We start from the raw sequence: 23,430 nt of genomic DNA on the forward strand, positions 1-23,430 counted from the left end.
TCTTTTGGCGCCTCCATTGAAAGTTCCGTTGGCAATTCTTTTACATTTGAAGGCAAGAACAGCGCAGCATGCAGCACTATTGTCGTGTGTTGTGCATGGAAGCCATGACGCGAATGTGAACAGAGCCTTAGATGGACATCGTGCATACTAATTCCTCTGTAGTAGTAATGCCGTTCATTAAAATATAAATTCGACCAATGACCATGAGCATTTTTATTTATAGACAAACCATTTTCATTAATGATAAATGACACTTTTTATTGCTTTGTTCTTTTACACTAGATTATCATTACTCCTGCTTGGCATCGCATGTGATGACATCATCGTACTGAGAAGACGTAGATTGCTTTGCTACCATGGCACGAGCCACACGGGAATAGCGCAGAACTCATAGTGTTAATATAAGCCTTATATTATAGTTTTTCTTTATACAGGTTTGGAGATTGCTCGGGGATGTCTTTAACATCACGTGACATGATGTCTGTGGGCAGCTTTCTGCCACCATTCTCAGGTGTCTATTACTACAGTGAATCAGGTTTCCGGTTACACCGGTCACGTGACTGGCTGCCGCATCTCTGGGATTTCCGATTGATCATCAGAGCAGGGGGGGGTATAGATCATAAAAATGCAGCCTTTCCTTTATAAAGTGTTAATATAGTTATGTGTATAGTATAAGGAAAGCTTACTACTGTAGAAGTCTTGCACGAGATGGGAATTAGACCTTTGAAAAAATTAAAATCTGTTCAGAAATTACAAAATAAAAGTCACACACACCCTTTTCTTTGCATTTTTGCTTGTAGACGATCATAGTAGTACGGTCTGTTGCTATAGCAGCGAATGTTGTTTCTCAGGTATCTCCAGGACGAGCAGGTCTGTGTATGGTCCATGTTTCTTCCTTAGCTTACAAACTTTTTAAGTAGAGACTTGAGTTCCAGATCAGGTATAGAGTAGACATGCTGAGTCTTGTAGTTCCATATCAGGTGTGGAGTAGGAATGCTGAGGATTGTAGTTCTATATCAGGTGTTGAATCGGCATGCTGAGGATTGTAGTTCCTCACCAGGTATGGAATAGACATGCTGAGGATTGTAGCTTCATATCAGGCATTGGGTAGGCATGCTGAGGAATGTAGTACCATATCAGGTGTGGAGTAAGCATGCTGAGGCTTGTAGTTCGATACCAGGCGTGGAGTACGTATGCTAAGTCTTGCAGTTCCTCACCAGATATGAAGTAGACATGCTGAGGCTTGTAGTTCCTCACCAGTTGTGAAGTCGGCATGAGGATTCTTTTAGTTCATCAAGTGTGGAGTGGGCATGCTGGTGTTTGTAGTTCCCAATTGTTAATAGTAAAAAAATAAAAATAATTATGAAATCTTGTGACTGGTGTAATATATTTCTACAGCCATGTATAAGTTGGATCTCCCTGTAGAAGTGAAGGATGTCGCCGCTATTGAAAGGCTAAGAAACAAAGAGCAGCAAAGACAGAGCCGAATATTCAATGCCAAATTTCGGACAATCGGGGTATGTATAGAAGGTCCTGCAGGCCCTGGCAAGATGTCTTATTACCAGGTGCCACTAAATAATGACGCCCTTCTTTGTGCAGGTTGATGTGGCCGCACTGGAGAAGCAGGTGGACGAAAGGAAGACAATAGAGAGAACCGAGAAGGCTCGGGAGGAGGCATTTGGTAAATATTACTGAGGGTGAAGAATAACCTGATCTTCATATTTACAGAATTTACAAGTGATGAGCGCAACTAAACTTTAAAAAAAATTTCGGACATGTCATAGTGACATGTCAGAAGTATTAATCGGTGGAGGTCCGAGCACTGAGACCCCCACCGATCGCTAAAATGAAGCGGCAGAAGCGCTCGGGTGGGCCGCTTAGTTTCTAATTGGCTTTTCTCAGAAAGCACAGCAATTGGTGTACAGGCTCAATAGAAAATCTATGAGCCCGTACACCAATTGCTCGTCTCTCCGAGAACAGCCAATCAGAAATGAAGCGGCCCACCCGAGCACTTATGCCACTTTGTTTTAGCAATCGGTGGGGGTCTCAGTGGTCGGACCCTCACCGATCAAAACTTTTGACATGTCAGAAGTTTTTTTTAACGTTTTAACACCTCTACATCATGCCTAAAAGGGGTAACTTGAAGCTCTTGTGTACCAATCAAAAAAAATCTGTAAGAGGGCCATCACTTCTATGAGCCAGGGCAGGGAGGCGCTAAGTAGAAGCATCTCCCACTCTACTGAACCTAGACGGCCATTCATTTAAATGGCTGACATGTAATACTACATTTTCCCAAATTATCTTTAGATAAGGGGTTGTCTTTATGAGGAAAATCCCTTTAACTCTCTTTTCTCTTCATGAACCCACAGACGCCGACAGAGAACAATGTGATATAATTGCTCTGATGCTGGAACAGAGAGAGCAAGAATTGTCTAGAGAACTAGACCAGGCCGTACTGAATTACAGGGCACAAAATCAGAAGGCCGAGACCCGGAGAGAATTTGACCTGTATGATCCAGATGCACGAAAGAAGGACAGGCCTGCCAGAGTCTGCGACGATGACCCCAGATGTGGACCTGCCAGCTTGCAGAAGTTTGACGGAGAAGATCTAAATGAGAAGAAGCGTAGAGCGCTACAGACAGATACGACTAAACAATGGCTGACAGGGCAGATAGATGAGAGGAAGAGGAGTGAGTCCCAACAAATATATGCAGGTCAGTCACAAAGATTATTGGGTAACCTTGGAGGAAAGTCCTGTATCTTCATCAGGACCCCCTAAACATAGAGGGTCTTCAGTGATCCTATATTGGTCTATGAGGGAATATCTTGGGGAATTCCAACAATTCCATACAATAAGGATATGTGCACACACAAAATAAAAAACGTCTCAAAATACGGAAAAGGGAAAACAGCTCCTGATTTTCAGAAGTTTTTTAAGCCACTCGCGATTTTCGTGGCGTTTTTTACGGACGTTTTTGGAGCTTTTTTTCAATAGTCTATGAAAAACGGCTCCAAAAACGTCCCAAGAAGTGACCTGCACTTCTTTTTCGGAGGCCTTTTTTCTACGCGGCCGTTTTTAAAAACAGCTGCGTAAAAAAACGGCCCATCGGAACAGAATGCCGTTTTTCCCATTGATTTCAATGGGCAGATGTTTGGAAGTGTTCTGCTTCCGATTTTTCGGCCGTTTACGGCCCGAAAAACGGCGGAAAATAGCCCGTGTGAACATACCCTTAGAGATTATCTCTGTAGCCGCTCTCTGCCCTGCCTGTTAGATAATCCTGAAAAAAAAGAGGACCCTCCTCTATTGACTCAGAATTCCTGGATATTGGTTTAGAAAACCTACTTTCAAATACCCCATCTTTAAAGTCGCCCCCCCCCCCCACTTATATAGGGGGAAAATCTAATAACAGTATATTTTAGAATTGCTACATAAGCAATTCCCTAATATATAAGGTGAGAAATAGGCATGTACAAAATAGTCTTTCATTGAATATTAGCAACTTCGGTAGTTTCTGGACCATAATATTATATTAGAGGATTGTTATTTATGCAATTCCCTAATACAGTAAAATTCCTTTAATTCAGGACTGACTGACTTCTCATGACTTAGGCTATGTTCACACGCTAAGCAAAAAACGTCTGAAAATACGGAGCTGTTTTCAAGGGAAAACAGCTCCTGATTTTCAGATGTTTTTTTAATCAACTCGCGTTTTTTCGGCCATTTTTGGAGCTGTTTTTCTATAGAGTCAATGAAAAACGGAGAAGAAAATGGGAAAAATCATTCTCTACAAACTGATCTTATTTGTCATCACTGCAGATAATTTACATGACAGAAAGAGAGTGGAGCTGGACGAGAGAGCTCAACACCTAAGCAAAATGGAAGAAGAGTGTCGGAAGGCAGTAAACATGGCCACCAATAATTTTAACCAAGCCTTAGTAAGTCGCCCACATACTTCAGATGGCCAGTGACAACATAGATGTTCTTATGTTTTGCCATGATGGTGATTTCTCTTCTTGGTACAGGCGATGGAGTCGTCAGAGCGCAGGAGACTGCAGAAGCAGTTGGAAGAAGATAATAATTTTGCGGAGATTTACAACCACCTGACAGGAGATATATTAACGGAGAATCCCGCAGTGGCAGTCAGCGCCTTTGGTTCACATCGTGTTGTGCCAGATCGTTGGAAGGGCATGAGCCCAGAGCAGCTGAAAACCATTATAGACATTCAGAAGCAGCAATGCCAGGAGAAACAGGTAGCGTCTCCGAAATCCGAACCGGTGAAGCTCCAACCTCTAGGGCCTATCCAGACGAGTGATGTGCACGTCTGAGCGCTATCCGAGTGTAGAACTTAGGCCATGTGTACACACAAAATAAAAAAACCTCTGGAAATACAGAGCTGTTTTGAAGGGAAAACCGCTCCTGATTTTCAGAAGTTTTTTCAATCAAACTCCCGTTTTTGACGGCCATTTTTGGAGCTGTTTGTCTATAGAGTCAATGAAAAACGGCTCCAAAAACGTCCCAAGAAATGACATGCACTTATTTTTTTATGTGCCGTTTTTGGAAAACGAGGCGTAAAAAAACGACCTGTCGGAACAGAACGCCGTTTTCCCATTGCAATCAATGGGCAGATGTTTGGAGGCGTTCTGCTTCCAATTATTCAGCCGTTTTTTGGGCATTTACGGCCCGATAAACGGCCGAAAATAGGCCGTGTGTACATACGCAGAGTCAAAACCGTCTGAAAATACGGAGCTGTTTTCAAGGGAAAACAGCCCCTGATTTTCAGATGTTTTTTGAGCAACTCGCATTTTTCCGCAGCGTTTTTGCAGCATTTTTTACGGCCGTTTTTGGAGCTGTTTTAATTGGAGTCTATGAGAAAACGGCTCCACAAACGTCCTAAGAAGTGTCCTGCATATAATGTATATAAGTGTCCTGCACTTCTTTTGACGAGGCTGTTATTTTACAAGCCGTCTTTTGACAGTGATGCGTAAAATGACAGGTCTTCGGCACAGAACATCGTAAAGCCCATTGAAAGTAATGGGCAGATGTTTGCCGACTTATTGGAGCCGTTTTTTCAGACGTAATTCGAGGCGTAAAACGCCTCCATTACATCTGAAACTAGGTTGTGTGAACCCAGCCTAACAGTGCACGGACTCATTAAAGTCAATGGGTTTATTCACATGGTCCGAGCGGAAATTCACACATCAGTCCGTGCAGATAAAATCGAAGCATGCCCTAGTTTGGTACGATTTTTGCATTAGACTCACCCACTCAAGTCAATGGGTCAGTGAAAAAACAAAACACTGGCACTATCCGAGTACGGTTGGTTTTTCAATGATGGATTGCTAGGAGATGCTGAAAAAAAGCAGGAAGTTTTTCTTTTTTGACGGACATGAAAAACTGATGATCAGTGACGTAAAAAAAAACTCACACACGGAGGAACTCCGACACAATATAGATTTAACAATGATCTAAAATTGACAGTTTTTCTATGAGGAAACACTGACAACTCTACAACGCTCGTCTGAATAAAGCCTTACCCTTCAACTACGGTGGAACTACAACCTTCAGCATGCCCTCAAATCTACCGGCATAACTGACTCACTGTGGCAGAGTTTACATAGCCTACAAGTGTATTTAAAATCGTATTTTGGACGTAGACTATTATAGCACGCTGGGAGTTGTAGTTCTACAGGAAGCGTTATCACAGAACTCTTTCACAGTCATGTATATGCTATACTTGTTTGTTCCCCAGTATAGGAAACGGACATACCACTTTATTTCCCTGCATACCTGTTTGGCTTTTTCTGCAGACCACATTCCCTCTATCGATCGGCTTGCGGGCCACAGTAGTGGAACTCCCAACAACCGAACATTGATAACATATCCTAGCAATATGCCATCAATGTTTGTGATCGGACAACCCCTGCACCCTACAACCCCTGTCCATATGCTCTATTAGGGCACATAGAGGTCATAGAGGAGGTATTAGGGCACATAAGTGTCATAGAGGAGGTATTAGGGACATAGAGGTCATAGAGGAGGTATTAGGGCACATAGAGGATATAGAGGAGGTCCGCTATCGGTCAGAGCAGAAACCCCCTGCAAAGAGCGTCTCTCCCTGACATACTTGGACAGCCATGTATTGCATATTACATAGTCACGGCCATATATCATCTAACCGTTATACCGTATTGATGTTCTCAGAGGCTGAAGGAAGAGGAGAAGCGCTGGAACACGGAGTGTGACCGGCAGAGAACATTGGCTGCACGTGCCGCAATGAGCCTGGAACAACAAGAGCAGGAATTCAATAAGGAAATGAGGAAGAGGATGGACGGATATAACCAACAGCTTGGTCGAGAGCAGAGGGCACAGTGAGTACCTCATCATGTGACCCATCTGCCCTCAGTCACTCACTGCAGATCTTTGAGGAGCACAACCATTTAATGACTATCCCTCTCCATCGCTATATACACAGTACTCATTGAGCTCTCTGTATACATATTAAGAAAGTGACAGTGCGTGCTCATGGGAATGCCAGCGCTACAGCCTAAGGCCCCATGCACACGGCCGTAAAAAACCTCTGTTTTTCCGGACCGCAATTGCGATCCGCAAAAACTGACCCATTCACTTTCATTGAACACTGACACCTTTCCGTAGCACTACGGAAGGGTGTCAGTGCCGTGGAAATGTTCTGGGAATTATGGAACATGTCCGTTCTTTCGCATTTTGCGGGCCGTGCTCCCATACTTTGTATGGGAGTACGGCCCGAAAATGCAGCTGTCAGTCAGCGGCCTGCCGTGCCCGCAATCGCGGGCCGTGATTGCGGGCACGGTCGTGTGCATGGGGCCTTACTGATAGGTCCAGACCCAGATTGACTGGAATTGCTATGGCTGTTTATATGTCTTAGGAGCCTCACGCACGAGCGTGTTTGGTCCGTGATATACGCTCCGTATGTTGGCCGCATTTCCCGGTCCGAACACACTGCAGGGAGCCGGGCTCCTAGCATCATAGTTATCTGATGCTACGTGTCACTGCCTCGCTGCGGGACAACTGTCCCGTACTGAAAACATGATTACAGTACAGGACAGTTGTCCCGCAGCGAGGCAGTGACACGTCGCGTCAGATAACTATGATGCTAGGAGCCCGGCTCCCTGCAGTGTGTTCGGTCCGGGAAATGCGGCCGACGTACGGAGCGTATATTACGGACCAAACACGCTCGTGCGCGAGGCTCCTAAGTAGAAAGTGGGTAACAGGTCTGTAGTTTCAGAATGAAAGCAAACTTGTCATCTTCTCAGCCAATTATACTCTTGAGCGATTCCTCTGTAGTTAGGTCCTAAGTAGCCATTTTTAGCAGCTATGATCTACTATTCTGTCACAGAGTCACTCAGACTTCATAGAAAGGCTTCTTTGGGCTGCTAAGTTTGTAAAAAAAAAAAAAAAATCAGGTTAGACATTTTGTCGTAATGGACATTTCCTCCTGAATAACTGTTCTTGCGGAAATCTTTACCCAATAACAGTTTTCCCCACACCAGTCTCCTCAGGAATCCCCTAGACAAGCACATAACAATTAATAATGGCTTCGATATATATTCAGAGGCTCTTATGCTTATTTTATTACTTATTATGTCTTGTTCTTTTCTAGCCTGGAGTACCTGGATAATGTGGTCTACGCCAACAACCCGACTGCCCATTACCACGGTCAGTTCAACACTACCAGCCGCTGAATGACTACTGACCTCAGTGGTTTGCGTGCCAGGAAGCAAATCTATAAATCAAATATCCTGTCTATGGTAGACGATGTTCAGAGATCACAATAAAGATGACCCCAATGTGAACAGTGTCTTACTTGTGTATTCAGTGTAAATTGACACGTATAAGTAATCTACTATTCAGGGCAGTCACTCTAAACCTATAATGTATATGGATGGTACAGTCTGGATTTCCCAGCATATCCCACTGCTGAATACAGTGACGTTGTTTCGGGCAGCCACACTTGGCTACACCATTGGTCCCATACATGTCATTGCACAGGAATTACATTGTATTGCAGCATTTAGGCCACGTTCAGACATGGTGGATTTCTTTTGGATTTTTGGTGCAGATTCCACACGATGCTAATGAAAGGGGCTTTAGCAATTTTTTTCCCGATATTTTAATCGGCAGCATGCCTATTATGTCACACATTTGCACCGCGGATTTTACCCTTCAAAGCAAAGGCTGAAATCCATGGCAAAACCCAGATGAAGTACATGCAGATTTTCCCATGGATTAAAAGTTCAGAAGTAAAGAAAATGTAGACTGCCCCTTAGGGCTCATGCACTTGGGCGTATTACGGCTCTATAATAAAGCGCCCATAGAAGTCTATGGACCCTATTTTCCTTTCAGGTTGACGGACAGACTTAGATGAGCCTAATTTATAGAGATGAGGCTCACCTTACTCCAGGTAACTTTATATTGAGGGAATGTTCACACACAATTAAAAACGGCTGAAAATGACGGAGCTGTTTTCAAGGGACAACAGGCTCTGATTTCCGGCTGTTTTTGTAGCCGAAAATGTTTTTTTGAGGTGGTGTTTTTGGAGCTGTTTTTCCATTGACATAATGAAAAACAGCTCCAAAAACGGCTCAAGAAATGACCTGCTCCTTCTTCTTACCGTTTTTTAAAACAGCGGCGTAAAAAAACGCCCAGTCTGAACAAAACGCCATTTTTTGGATTGAATTCAATGGGCAGATGTTTGTAGTCGTTTTTCAAGGCATTTACACCCCGAATTACGCCTGAAAACGTTGCGTGTGAACATACCTCAAGGGCTTGTCCACACGCAGCAGAATACAGTAGTGGATGAGATAAAACAAATCTCATCCACACATTACGTAAATACAGAGCGGACAAAACGCTCAGAAACGGACCTGCGGTGCAGAATTTTATTCCGCAGCATGTCAATTGTATTTGCGCAAACGCTGCTTATTTGCTGCTGGTTTTCCCGATTGAATTCAATGTTAAGGTAAAACCCGCAACAAATAGCAGCTGTTGCGTTTTTTTTTGCGGCAGGTTCGCAGCAAATCCACCACAAAAAAACGCAACTCTGAATTTTTTTTTAAAAATTACTATATCTAGGAGTCAGTGTTTCTTCCTCCAGGCCACCGTTCTGGGATGAAATGCTAGCAGGCCGGTTAATACAGCAGTTTTCCACAGCGGACATTCCAGGTGAAAAACCGCACCATAGTGTGGCGCGGTTTTTCGCCTGGAATTCCCTGTGGCACACATGGCGGATACACTGCATTTTACGCAGTATATCCGCCCTATGTGAACCCGGCCTAAGACTGGAGTATAAACCCCCCCAATGTGCTTGGCAATACAGGCTCCAATTACATCGCTCTGTGAACGTATTTATACCACACGGTGTAAAAAGAAAACAAAAAAACGATTGTGGATTTGATTTTTTTCCATTACCTCCCGCCAAAATAATTAATAAAAGTTAATCAATAAATTATATGTACCCAAGATTGCGCTATTAAAAAATACATTGGAAAACAAAACACTAGTTCAGTTTTTTGGCAGTTTTTGATGCGTAAACAGAGCAAAAAACGCCTCTCGTTAATTTCAATGGGAGGCGAAGGCGGGTTTTTTCCCAAAAGCGGAAAAACACTATTGCAGGGAAAATAAGCGTCCTGCTCTTTCTTCACCTGGTTCCGTCTCTGACCATGGGAGGCAGAGAAAGCGTTTTTCGCGGCGTTTTTAAACCGCATGCAGGACTACATGCCTCAAAATTCCTATAGTGTGAACAGCTAGGCCCAGAGCGGGCGAGATTTGATATCTATGGCGTTTAGGACCGAGCTACAGATTTAGAAGACAAAATTGGGCTTTTATTTAATCTTTAGAGCGCTTTATAATACGGCGCACACGGCTTGAAGTACACACCGGATATTACAGCAGCGTCAAAACCCTGGACCGCAAAACCAAGCGCAGCCCTGTCAACCTGCCACACGCGAGCAAGCTTTCAAGACCGGCGAAATGCGCGTGCTCCCTTTAAATGTGCGCTGAGCTACTGCTATTGGCTGACTGCTTATTTCACCGCCGTTCCCATTGGTTATAAAGTTCTCTCGCCTCGCTATCGTTCGCACGGCTGATTGCTTAGTCGCTGAACTTGTTGACAGGTTATTGGCTCACTGTTCTGCCAGGGTTTCATGGTAAACATGGCGAATTTGAAGAGCTTGAAGGTGAGTATGTGATAGGTGGAAGGTGACGCAGGTCGGGCAGCATTACGGGCGTGTAGCGTTATTATAGCACGTGCATTCAGGTACATGCATTGTAAGAAGTGCGGGCATAGCGTATGATCTGCAGCGCGTCTGCAAGCATCGTTCTGCTACAATCTATGTCTCTGCAGCTATAGTGAAACTGCAACGCCCATCATGCTCAGAGAGCGACAGGCTGCAGACCACTAGTGTGCATGGCATGAGGTGCAGAGGCGGGTGTCACGTGCCTCCTAATGTGACATGCTGCAGAACTGATCAGCTGGGCAGCGTTCATGGCAGAGATTTATCGATGCGATGCATTGCACAGACGCCATACTACTTAAAACCTTGTTGCCACATGCTTTGTACTGGTAAAAGGGACTGTGGTGTCTTCGCTTCCAAAAAAGTGGCAGTGAACACCATGTGCCAAGTAGGACATAAAGGACCCTAGGCAGCTCCCTCCAGAGTCAGCTGGGGGATGCATGCTCAGACCCCCCCCCCCCCCCCCCAATCAACCGATATCTACTGATATATCTACAGGAAAAGATGCCAATGTGCTAGATGATCACACGGTGATGGACGACCTTGATATTTACAATAGGACAGCAGTTGTCCTGAATGGACACCCCCTAGACCACCACGGATATTACCATTAGTCCCTTAGCCACCCTAGATGACTGTTGATGGTAATAGCTCTGGTTAACCCTAAGTAGTTAAAAGAGAATAAAACTGATTGCTGAGGAACAATGGCAGTCCTATAACTACGCTGTGTATCGTACGGCTAGGTGACGTTGCATCTCCTTGGGGTCGTTTGAACCCCCACCGATGTGCTCAGTAATTAAGTAGGTGTATGCGATCATCTAGAAGATGCTGTCACTCCATATTGTGTTCTCTCCTGCAGGTGGAGAGGTTGTGGTGACCTTTACCCACAATATATACAAATGTCTTATGCTTATGACTCCTCTCTATATAAGTGACATATTGGGAGTATTTTCATCTGCTGGGTCTCTGTCTTTGTGTTGTTGTGGTCTTCTATTTGTGGTAAATCTAGTCCTTTTCCTTCCAGGGCCTGGTTGGCATAGTCACTGGTGGAGCTTCAGGTCTTGGCCGGGCCACAGTCGAACGGTTAATACGACAAGGAGCCAGTGCAGTCATCCTAGATTTACCGAGCTCTGATGGGCCCAACATTGCCCAGTCTCTTGGAGAGAAGTGCGCATTTGCTCCCACAGATGTAAGTAAAAGTATATTCATCTAGTGCAGCGGATACCTAAAGAAATAAACCCCTTCTTGCCCTCTCTTTTGACGGGTGACTGTGCAGGTCCCAGGTCTACAGCGATGTCTTTTGGCGTCTCTGTAGAAAACGCTTAGGAGTGCTCATGCTCTAAGCAGGAGCTGTTACTTAGAGCAGCCTCCTGAATACAGCCTCGATCAGAGGAAACTCCAATCCCAGGTTGTTTAAAGGGTAGCTAAACGTTCGAAAAACTTCTGACATGTCCTAGTAACATGTCAGAAGTTTGTATTGGTGGGGGTCCGAGCACGGAGACCACCACCAATCGCTAGAACGAAGCAGCTGAAACGTTTGTGTGAGCGCTCAGCCGCTTCATGTCTGTTCAGCTTTTTCCTGAAATAAATGTATCGGTGTACGGATTCAATAGAAAGTCTGAGCCCGTACTCCGATACATCAGCTTTCTGGAAAAAGCCGAACAGACACGAAGCGGCTGAGCGCTCACACGAACGTTTCAGCTGCTTCGTTCTAGCGATTGGTGGGGGTCCCCAATCACCAATTGGGTCACCAAGCAGACCTAGAAAGGACCCCAGGGCTGTCTGTTCTGTAAGCCTGCTGTTAGGGTACACTGTGTTGCCCTACAACAGCCTGTGTCATAGTGACCCAGTATAATGTACTCGCATACAGGAGTATGCTAATACATTGTAAGTATAAATTAAAGTTGTTAGTTATCCCTTCATAGTGTGTGTGTGTGTGTGTGTGTGTGTGTACTATTTAAGTATTTTATTGCCCATACATTACATGAAAAAAACCTACATATTGGGTATCTACATGACCGTATTAGTCGGGAAAATTAATACAACTGGTTTAGTGTGAAATGTGAATATAATAAACAAAAAAAAAACAATGCCAAAAATCACTTTCTATATTCACGCTGCAAAAATATATTACATAGTAATTTATTTGTATCCCCCAAACTGCGGATGAAAACCCTATTGTTCCTGCAAAAAAACAAGGCAACGTCCACGAAAAAATAAAAAAGTTATGACAGCTGAAAGGCAGAGAGGCAAAAACGGAAAAATTTAGCTCGTCATTAACTCCTTCACGACTGCCATACGGCTATATACGTTCTAACTGCTGATGCCCCGTGCAGTTAGCATGTATATAGACATTTGCAGCGTGCATCAGGGTTTAATGAGTGCAGAAGCTGCGTCCGTGTGAGCGGCTCTGCACTAATCTGTCGGCTCTTTACAAGTGCTGACACCTCTTTGACTTAGTTTAATAAAACAAATGTTTTTTTAATGAAACTAAAGTAACAAGTGCAGTGCTGCTCACAATGAAGCCGTCTGACCTCTTCATTCTAAGGGTATGTGCGCACGCGTACTCAAAAACTTCTGAAAATACGGAGCTGTTTTCTAGGGAAAACTGCTCCTGATTTTCAGTCGTTTTGGAGCCGTTTTTCTAAAGGGTCAATGAAAAACCACTCCAAAAAATGCTCAAGAAGTGGCATGCACTTTTTCGCGTCCGTTTTTAAAAACTGCTGCGTAAAAAAAACAGCCTGTCGGAACAGAACGCTGTTTTTCCCATTGAAATCAATGGGCAGATGATTGGAGGCCTTCTGCTTCAGATTTTTCACCCATAAACGGACAAAAATAAGCCGTGTGAACATACCCTAAGGATGAATGGATTTCCCAGCAGCCGAACCCCCACCAGGAGCTATGGCACATCCTAGCGATCTTACATTTACAGCCATCCTAAAATGACCCTCTGTGCAAAAGTTAAATTAATTTGTTGCCCAGAGTGGAGGCTCCCACCCTCAAAGTTATACTTGGTCCCAACCCATCTGTAGATCTACAGGGCCTTCTTGCATGGCGCTACTGCATCCTGCTAATGCCATCAGATCCCGGGCACTGGTTGTCGTAAACTGCAGGCACAGGGAGTATTTGCTGTTCAGGTTCCTGGGCAAGGAGTTACTTTCTATACAGGTGCCCCGGCTATGACACCCGCAGGCAGAGACCTAAGCACAGGAGCAGCATGAAAGACCCTGTGGATTTCCAGATGGCTGGGACCAGGTAATTATAAATAGGTGGGTGGGCACCTCCGCTCTGGGGGACAAAGCTGCATTTATTGTAATTGACACTTAGTAACTTTTGTGTGTGCGGCTAATCATTTATGAACTATGTAATGTGGTCAGCATGTGGCTGCCTGTGCCATCAGGATGCTAAAGTCCTAATTGCAGATCCTCTGGGCACAATGCCTAGACACTTTGGAATTTTGATCTCTTGGTAGACGGCCATTGAGTGAAGCACTATGTCCTGGCTTGGCCTTTCTTTAAACTGTTTTCCACCAATGATTGTGTTTGCTGCACTAGCCCTATATCTAGATGGGGTGGCTTGTTTTTGTGCCCCCACCGCACCCAGCAAATTTCTTACCAGTGCACTTGCCCTCCCAGCTGTGCCTCGGCATAAAGTAGCGATCATGGGGCAGGTATATTTTTTTGGGACATTTCTGCAGTAATTCCACTGAATACTGGTAATCAATACAAAAATGGCTGATAACAAAGAACAATAAATTGCATTCAGCTGCACAGCAAGTGTAAGTTTTATGTTTAGTGTTCTTATAAACTTCTGTATCGTTGTTCAGGGTAACTATGTAGAAGTTGTAGATCGCAGCAATGTTCTATGTAACCTGAACCACTTTCCTGACTCGTTCATGGCTGAGCCTAGGTGACATCGGAGGCTGATGTGAACAACGCCCTGGAAGTGGCACGCTCTAAGTTTGGTGGTGTGAATATCGTGGTGAACTGTGCTGGGATTGCAGTCGCTATAAAAACCTTCAACAAAACCAAGCAGAAACCGCACAGCTTGGAGGACTTCCAGAAAGTTATAAATGTGAGTTTAGATAAAGTGTGTAGATGGAAATAAATATACTGTATTCTCACCGCACAAGTAGTATATATCCGTGGATGCCAACGTGTAGCTCTCCACCTGCTGCAAAGCTAGAACTCCCAGCATGCCTGTTGCAGTGCCTGCCTGATATCCATGCGATACACAGATAGTCCATTGATTTCAATGTGCACCAGGTAATGCTTCATTTCACCTGTAGGGATGCTGCAGGGGATTTAAAAACTTGTTGCTGGGTTCTCCCACAGATTACAGCTGATTGCTGGGGGTTAAAGCAGCAGGACACCCTGTGATCAGCTTATTTTTGGGGGATGCTTCTAACAAAAAGATTGTAAAGTATTTTGGGAAGATGGAATTTCTCATAGCACAGGCACACAGTAATAATATGAACGTTCTGGTTCACTATGTTCTCTATCTTCCAGGTGAACATTGCTGGCACGTTTAATGTTATTCGTCTGGCAACAGGAGAAATGGTGAAGAATGAGCCGGACAAGGATGGACACAAAGGAGTCATAGTTAATACAGCCAGCATTGCTGCTTTTGATGGACAGGTTAGAAACAAACAATGAGATTTCCTGACTCAATAATTCTCCATGTAGTTGTTTTTTTAGTTGCATTTCTTCCTATAACCGATCAATGGCTCCTGAGCAGGAAGGGATATCCTATTCTCTGGCTTAAAGGGTATATATGCTTCTGCAACCAATATTTTATTGCTCTAGTGCATCGAAGATAACAAAATGAAGACATTTGCAAATAGTCTTGATTAAAAATATCCTACCGCTTTGTGTATACAGCTACTGTGCAGACCTATGTGTCGCCATGGTTACAGACCTAGGGATGTCACGATACCAGAATTTGGACTTTGATACCGATACTTCATGTAGTATTGCGATACTCTACCAGAACGATACTTTTGGCAACAGTAATACAAAAAAAAAGTTTTTACGTTTTTTTTCTGATGTGAAGCGCATGGTGTAATGACTATTGAACCTCCATGTGCCTCACATTAATAGTAATTAACCCCATCGTGTTCCTCAGTCATAATGGACAACATTGGGTTAATGTGTGAGGTACATGATGGGGTTAATTACTAATCATGTGAGGCACAATTCATAATACCTCGTTCCTCATATTAATAAGTGAATGAAAGCAGTTATTTATTTTTAACAGTGTAAACATCATAAATGATGCTATAAATGTGGTGTTATGGTCGCAACGATACCGAATGTGTGTTTTATGTATTGAGACTTTATTTTAGTGTGTATTGTTTTTTGGTTTTTTTATTTTATTTTTAAACTTTAATGTACTGGCATATATATATATATATATATATATATATATATATACTGATCGTACACAGGCAGTTAGGACATACCTAAGCATGCCCTAACCGGAAATATGGTCCGACAGCCCTGGGGTCCTTCAATGAACCCTGGGCTGTCTGCCCTTATATAGTACGTTCCTCGATCGCGTCACAGGCCCCGTGACGCGATCCAAAGGGCATCCCCCCCCCCCTTCTCATTTTCCCCTGAATGCTGCGGTCAGCTATGATCGCAGCATTCCCGGGAAAAGCGACGGAGATGAGAGGTTTCTCTGATCTCCGCCGTTATAGAGCAGGACTGCGGCTGTGTAATACAGCCATCGCCCCGCTGCTAACAAGTGCGTGTGCGGTCAGCATGAGGAGATGCGGCTGGCCCTGCACTGAGCATCAGGGCAGGCACTGAAGACAGAACATGGGGGTGTTTTGCAGTGCGCCCGCCATGTTCTGTCTTCAGTGCCGCCGCTCATTAGTGCAGCTCCGGCCGCATCGCATCATGCTGACAGCGCGCACTTGTCAGGACTCTGGATCGGGGCAATGACTGTATCACACAGCCGCAGCCCCGCTCTCATACATTCATGTTACTATGCTACGCTGTGCGGCCGCACAGCTTTGTATCAAAATACATGAAATAACGGTATCGAACCGTATGAGGGTGCACGGTATCTAAACCGTATTAGTTTCGATGCATTGTGCATCTCTATTGGACTACAAACAAACTCTGTCGTTTGAATGGTATAACAAAAAATATTTGCGAAGGTGGACGTTGCCTTTAACCCTGTAAATATATGAAAGTAGTATTTCAGTGTTGTCTCATTTTGGCCATACCTGACATCAGTAGAATAGAGTGGGTTCCCATTTTCTCTGTCCTGGGTTCCCTGGTTTATGAACTGGAAGGTTGAAGAGCTGGCTTGTGTTTTTGTATATTAGATATATACAGTACATATTATAATAATTTTATGTTTGTCATTTCCTACATTCTGTTTTGTTTTATTTTTTCCTTTAGGTCGGACAAGCTGCATACTCTGCTTCTAAAGGAGGAATTGTAGGAATGACTCTCCCCATTGCTCGAGATCTGGCTCCATTAGGAATCCGTGTTGTGACCATTGCTCCTGGTAATTATTTATGAGACCCCGATATATTTTGGGGACGTTTTCATGTAGAATTTAATTTGCCTTTTGGCTGCAGATGTCACCCATAGCGTTCTGCCAATACAATGTAACCACTGCAAATCTGCGTATCCTTGTGTATTTTGCTACCTTGTCCGAATCTCCTCCAGGCTGCTTTCTGGTACTTTTATTGATCAGTCATCTCTGCCCCTCCGTGCATTTGGACAAGTATTGATGCTGCTTGTGACATGTGTGCTGCTGCACAAGCACAGCCAGCCGCCTCTCTAGGGATTTCAGCAGCTAGACACACAGTAATCCACTAATCATTGGGACCGCTTCCTTTTTGAGAAGGGATTTTCCACCCAGCAAAGAAAATGTTCAGTTTATAAGATTTCCTGCAATCATTTCTATTCTGTAGGCCTCTGAATGATCTATAATCTGATTTTATATTCCTTTAAATTTTCAGGATTATTTGCCACCCCCCTCCTGCTTGAACTTCCTGAAAAAGCAAGAGAATTTCTGGCTAAGCAAGTACCTTGCCCAAGCAGGCTGGGTGATCCTGATGAGTTTGCCCACCTGGTACAGGCAATTGTTGAGAACCCCATGTTAAATGGAGAAGTCATTCGTCTGGATGGTGCCCTTCGTATGCAGCCTTAATGAAGTAAACACCATACGGGACAACACTAAGCCCTCCGTCCATGCTTTAAGGCATCAGTGATTGTAGCAGGGATGGAATGTTGTACTAGACTGTGATGACCTTGAGATGTCTCCGATGCCAGGAATGTGCCCAGAATGTTATAATACAGACCTGGAAGATCCGTTATTGATTGTGTCCTAGAATCCTCAGTACAGAACACATAGGGGGAGATTTATCAAAACTGGTGGAAAGGAAAAGTGGAGTAGTTACCCATGGCAACCAATCAGGTCGCTACTTTCATTTTCCAAGGGGACTTTGAAATATAGGAGGTGGAATCCGATTGGTTGCTATGGGCAACTACTCCACATTTCCTTTGCACCACTTTTGATAAGTCTCCCCAGTGTGTGTTGATTTTTAAATACATTTGTGTTTAAAAAAAATAAAATACAAATTTCACTTGAATTAGTCCAATTGTATTAATGGGCCTAACAACGCAACAAAGGAATTCTGCAGTTATTTTATCCTTTTACTGCCAGCACGGGCCTATGCACACATTATGAACCTGTAGGGCCACGTAATATGTAACGCGCCACAATTTTTGTATAAATCGGTGAAACAAATATATATTCAAAGATACAGTATGGGTCCATCGTACCCTATAGGCGCCATATTCATACGGATCTGTAATACACCCGTGTGCATGGGACGTTTGTGTGAACAGGGCCTACCACCGAGTATTTTGCAGGCAGGAAAAAAAAATGTGCCTCAAAATTCCTTCAGGAATTTTGAGGCAGATTTTGACCTGCCTGCACTTACTTGCCCTTGGCCATTGAGCACCACAGGCAAAAAAAACACACTTTCTGCCTCCTATTGATTTCAATGGGAGGCCATAAGATGAACTGTGGCAAGAAAGAACATGAAATCAATGGAAGGCTGTTTCGGACACTTTTTGGCGCTGATTCAGACACTGGTTTTGTGTCAATCAGCACCACAAAACTCCATGGGAACTGGGCCTTACTCTATCACTGGGGGACCCAATGTCAGACATTCACTATTTAGCTGAGTATAATGAACTTTAAAAAATTTCCCCATAAAAGATTAAAGGGGTTGTATGAGATTAGAAAAGTGCCAGTACTGCATTGCGACGTGTAGCCGGAGTAAAGTAATACTATATATCTGTGTAAATTTCGTCTCTGGATGTTGGCAGCTCTTGGAATCCCGAGTTTTTTATTGGCTCGCTATGCGAAAAAATTCAGCACACTATTTTTGACCTAACAAAGTAATGGCGTTGAAAGGTAGACATTCACTGTAAGCAAATTGCGAGCTTTCTATTTAAATGCAATCTCAGTAAAAATAGATGTATTTTTCAAAACCGTAAAAAAAAATATATAAAAACCTAAAAAGAGAACATATGGAAACATTTGCTTAACATAAATATTGTGTATTATTCATATTAAAGTAGCTAAATTACAGGATGTGTGGGAAGAGTCGAGCTGGAAGATTTGATTAATAAGCCAATCCTGGTCATGGAAGGAATTTAGAATATTTTCCCATGATAAAGTAAAGGCATAAAACAACAAGACAGATCTAAACACATGATTCTCGCTGTTTTGGTATATTAAAACAATTTCCTTTAAAATCTCGCTCTGTGCAAAATGTATACATGGTGTTCTATTTAATGCAGTAAAGGAAGGATAGTCAGAAAGTGGCATGCCAATGTATCAGTTTTGCCTGGAGTGCTCCTTTAACCCCCTAAGGACTAAGGCCTCATGCACACGACCGTATTTTTTCCCACCCGTAAATACTGGCGTAAATACGGGTCCGGTGTCACACGTATTCGACCCGTTTTGCACCAGTATTTACGAACCCGTGCCCGTAAATATGGATCCGGTGTCACCCGTATTCCACCCGTATTTACGGGCACGTTTTTGGCGGCAAAATAGCACTGCACTAATCGGCAGCCCCTTCTCTCTATCAGTGCAGGATAGAGAGAAGGGACAGCCCTTTCTGTAATAAAAGTTAAAGAATTTCATACTTACCCGGCCGTTGTCTTGGTGACGCGTCCCTCTTCACATCCAGCCCGACATCCCTGGATGACGCGGCAGTCCATGTGACCGCTGCAGCCTGTGATTGACCTGTGATTGGCTGCAGCGGTCACATGGCCTGAAACGTCATCCAGGACGTCGGGCCGGATGTCGAGAGGGACGCGTCACCAAGGCAACGGGCGGGAGACCGGACTGGAGGAAGCAGGAAGTTGTCGGTAAGTATGAACGTCTTTTATTTTTTACAGGTTTATACTGATCGGTAGTCACTGTCCAGGGTGCTGAAAGAGTTACTGCCGATCAGTTAACTCTTTCAGCTCCCTGGACAGTGACTATTTACTGACGTCGCTTAGCAATGCTGCCGTAATGACGGGTGCACACATGTAGCCACCCGTCATTATGAGAGCTCCATAGACTTCTATGGACTGTCTGTGCCGTTATTACGGCCTGAAATAGGACATGTTCTATCTTTTTCAACGGCACGGGCACCTTCCCGTGAGAAAACGGGAAGGCACCCGTCGCCAATAGAAGTCTATGAGCCCGTTATTACAGGTCGTAATTACGACCCGTAATAACGGGAGTTTTTACGGTCGTGTGCATGAGGCCTAAGCCATTTTTTTTTTGGTTTTTCACACCCCACCTTCCAAGATCCACAATTTTCTCTGTCAATAGTGTTGTGGGGGCTTATATTTTGCGGGAGGAGTTGCCGTTTCTAATGGCACCATTTATGTTTTCAATAGTTTTTTATTAAACAGTTTTTTGTAATATAATAATAACACAGACTCGCAGAGTCTCAACTTTTGCATATCAATAATACAATTAAACAAAGTATTAGACCAACATGGTCTCCAATAAATCTCACATTATATATCATTCATGATGTCAACACTTCTGCCTCTAATGGCACCATTTAAAGTACCATATAATGTACCGGGAAACCACCAAAAAAATCTTTGCAGTCTGAAATTGGAAAAAACGGATTCCTACATTGTTTTCTTGGTTTTCATTTTTATGGCTTTCACCGTGCAGTAAAAATGACAACTTAACTTTATTCTGCGGCTTAATAAGATTATGGTGATAAAAAAAAGAATATAAATTTATCTTGAACTACTTTTAAAAAAAAATTTACTTTTTAAATAAATTCTTTTTCCATGGATTGAGCAGGATAAGGGCTTAATTTTTTGCGGGACGAACTAGTTTTTATTGGTAGCATTTTTTGATACATGGAAGTTTCACTTTTTATAAAAAAAAAAAAAAAAATTAGCGCTAAGGTGACCAAAAAACGATTTTGGGGGTCTCAAATATTTTGTTTTTTACAGCTTTCATCGTGTGGGTTAAATAAAGGTATATTATAACAGTTCGATACCAATTTTCTTTATTTTGTACATTACTTTAGAAGAAATGGGGTTTATTAAACTTTTAATAAAAATTAATTTTTTGACACTAATTTTATTAAACTTTTTTTTTTTTTTTTACACACTATTAGTCCTCCCTAGGGGACTTGAACCAGCAATTGTTAGATTGCTGATACGATACACTGCAATACTAGTGTATTGTCATTTTTGCAGGCTTCTGTTCAGCCCTGGCAGAGGAACGGCTTAACAGAGGCAGAAAGAAGGCAGTCCTGGGGGCCTTCATTAGGCCCCTGGGCTGCCATGACAACCATCGGCACTCCCGATCGCATTGTGGGGGCACCCCCTTTTTTTCAATACCTCAGATGCTATGATTGACCGCAGCATTTGATGGGTTAAACGGCCAGGAACAAAGCGATTGTTGTTCCTGGCCGTTAGCCCTGAGTGTCAGCTGTAAAACACAGCTGACACCTGCTGAGTATGGAGCACGCTTAACCCGTGAGCTCCCTCCATACATCCCTATGACACTTATCACCAACATGTACGTGATAATGCGTCAAGGGGTTAATGTCTGGTTTTCCCATTTAAAGAGGCTCTGTCACCAGATTTTGCAGCCCCTATCTGCTATTGCAGCAGATCGGCGCTGCAATGTAGATTACAGTAACGTTTTTATTTTTAAAAAACGAGCATTTTTGGCCAAGTTATGACCATTTTCGTATTTATGCAAATGAGGCTTGCAAAAGTACAACTGGGCGTGTTGAAAAGTAAAAGTCCAAGTGGGCGTGTATTATGTGCGTACATCGGGGCGTTTTTAATACTTTTACTAGCTGGGCTTTCTGATGAGAAGTATCATCCACTTCTCTTCAGAACGCCCAGCTTCTGGCAGTGCAGATCTGTGACGTCACTCACAGGTCCTGCATCGTGTCGGCACCAGAGGCTACTGTTGATTCTGCAGCAGCATCAGCATTTGCAGGTAAGTAGCTACATCGACTTACCTGCAAACGCCGATGCTGCTGCAGAATCATCTGTAGCCTCTGGTGCCGGTGTCCTCGCTCGTCTGACACGATGCAGGACCTGTGAGTGACGTCACAGCGTGATCTCTCGAGAACACGGCTGTGTCTGCACTGCCAGAAGCTGGGCGTTGTGAAGAGAAGTGGATGATACTTCTATACACAACGCCCAGCTAGTAAAAGAAGTAAACACGCCCCGATGTACGCACATAATACACGCCCAGTTGGACTTTTACTTTAAACACGCCCACTTGGACTTTTGCAAGCCTCATTTGCATAAATACGAAAATGGTCATAACTTGGCCAAAAATGCTCGTTTTTTAAAAATAAAAACGTTACTGTAATCTCCATTGCAGCGCCGATCTGCTGCAATAGCAGATAGGGGCTGCAAAATCTGGTGACAGAGCCTCTTTAACATAAGTGTTGATTTCTTCACACATAGTTCCTAGGACAGCACAGAATACAAGTTACAAATCTCTCAGCCAATAAAGAGAACAACACAAACCACAGTACCAAGTCATACAGAGAACACAAAGTCAAAAGACGGCCCCTAGAGAGCAGCACTGAAGCCCGGGCAGATACTTCAAGTAGCAGTGGGCCAAGGCACTAGATGTGGCATACAAGAGCAATCTGGAAAATGGGGGGCACCACCACAATGAGGTGGAGCGATAAACATGTAGTCACTGAGGCGGGCATCCACCCAAAAGTGTTCAGACCTCCACTAAAATCCTAACTTGTAGGCCAGCGAATCCCATTCATCGGTGCTCAAAGATTACCATCGCAGACTCCACCAATGTGATTACACCAGTAGATGGTTTATCCTTTTAAAGCCATTATATGATCAAGAAATTCTACTTTTATCCCCATCATTACAAAAGGTCTGAGTTAAATTTGCAAAGTAAACAATTGCAGCCTTTCTATCATATTTTATTGGGAAATATTTCACAAGGACATAGCTAGGGAAGTACAGCTCCCTTGGGACAAGCAGTAGGAGGTCACATGACATGAATATATATATATTAGTGAAGGTCTTAATTACAAAGTTTACTTAGATGGTACTTGTGGGGACTGGAAGACAGTTGTAAATTCCCTGTGGTCATCATGTGTGTTTCAATACTACTTTTGCTCGGAATGGTTTCTAGGCTCTGTAGCAGCGATCAGTCATGTCCGGGTGAGTACTTATATATAGACTAGAAGCTAGAAAATATATATATATATATATATATATATATATATATATATATATATATATATATATATATATATAATTTTGTACCATAGAAGGACTGGGAAAATGTTAAAAAATATTGTGTGGGGTGGAATGGGAAAAAACCCCAATCCCTCCATTGGTTTTTGGGTTTTGTTTCTACAGCATTTACCCTGTGGTAAAAATGACACGTGATCCTTATTCTGTGGGTCAATATGAATACGGCGATACCAAATTTATACCGTTTATTTTATGTTTTACTACTTAAACAAAATAAAACCTAATTTGTTCTGTATTGACATATTCTGCAACCCATAACTTTTTTATTTTTTGCCTCGATGGAGCTGTATGAGGGCTTGATTTTTGCGGGGCGAGCCTTAGTTATTATGGATTTCAG

The 23,430-nt window shown here is 43.3% G+C and overlaps 2 protein-coding genes across 4 annotated transcripts; both read left to right on the forward strand.

Annotated features, from left to right (window-relative positions):
* Positions 1-288: 288 nt before the first annotated feature.
* LOC142659317 (RIB43A-like with coiled-coils protein 2) lies at positions 289-7,833 on the forward strand. 3 transcript variants are annotated; one of them, XM_075835334.1, is made up of 8 exons: positions 289-395; positions 1,399-1,517; positions 1,600-1,681; positions 2,370-2,714; positions 3,818-3,936; positions 4,024-4,251; positions 6,203-6,369; positions 7,641-7,833. In XM_075835334.1, the coding sequence occupies exons 2-8, from the start codon at positions 1,401-1,403 to the stop codon at positions 7,720-7,722; spliced, it is 1,140 nt and encodes a 379-aa protein (XP_075691449.1). In that variant the 5' UTR covers positions 289-395; positions 1,399-1,400; the 3' UTR covers positions 7,723-7,833. The 3 variants fall into 3 exon arrangements, with proteins under 3 accessions (XP_075691449.1, XP_075691448.1, XP_075691450.1); XM_075835333.1 differs by lacking the exon at positions 289-395 and adding an exon at positions 422-511; XM_075835335.1 differs by lacking the exon at positions 289-395 and adding an exon at positions 845-870.
* Positions 7,834-10,109: 2,276 nt separating this feature from the next.
* HSD17B10 (hydroxysteroid 17-beta dehydrogenase 10) lies at positions 10,110-17,884 on the forward strand. Its single transcript, XM_075835338.1, has 6 exons — positions 10,110-10,215; positions 11,297-11,461; positions 14,182-14,346; positions 14,781-14,909; positions 16,683-16,791; positions 17,252-17,884. The coding sequence occupies exons 1-6, from the start codon at positions 10,183-10,185 to the stop codon at positions 17,440-17,442; spliced, it is 792 nt and encodes a 263-aa protein (XP_075691453.1). The 5' UTR covers positions 10,110-10,182; the 3' UTR covers positions 17,443-17,884.
* The last annotated feature ends 5,546 nt before the right edge of the window (positions 17,885-23,430 follow it).

The sequence above is a fragment of the Rhinoderma darwinii genome, chromosome 8 (genome assembly GCF_050947455.1).
Source record: "Rhinoderma darwinii isolate aRhiDar2 chromosome 8, aRhiDar2.hap1, whole genome shotgun sequence".
Lineage (NCBI taxonomy): Eukaryota > Metazoa > Chordata > Amphibia > Anura > Rhinodermatidae > Rhinoderma > Rhinoderma darwinii.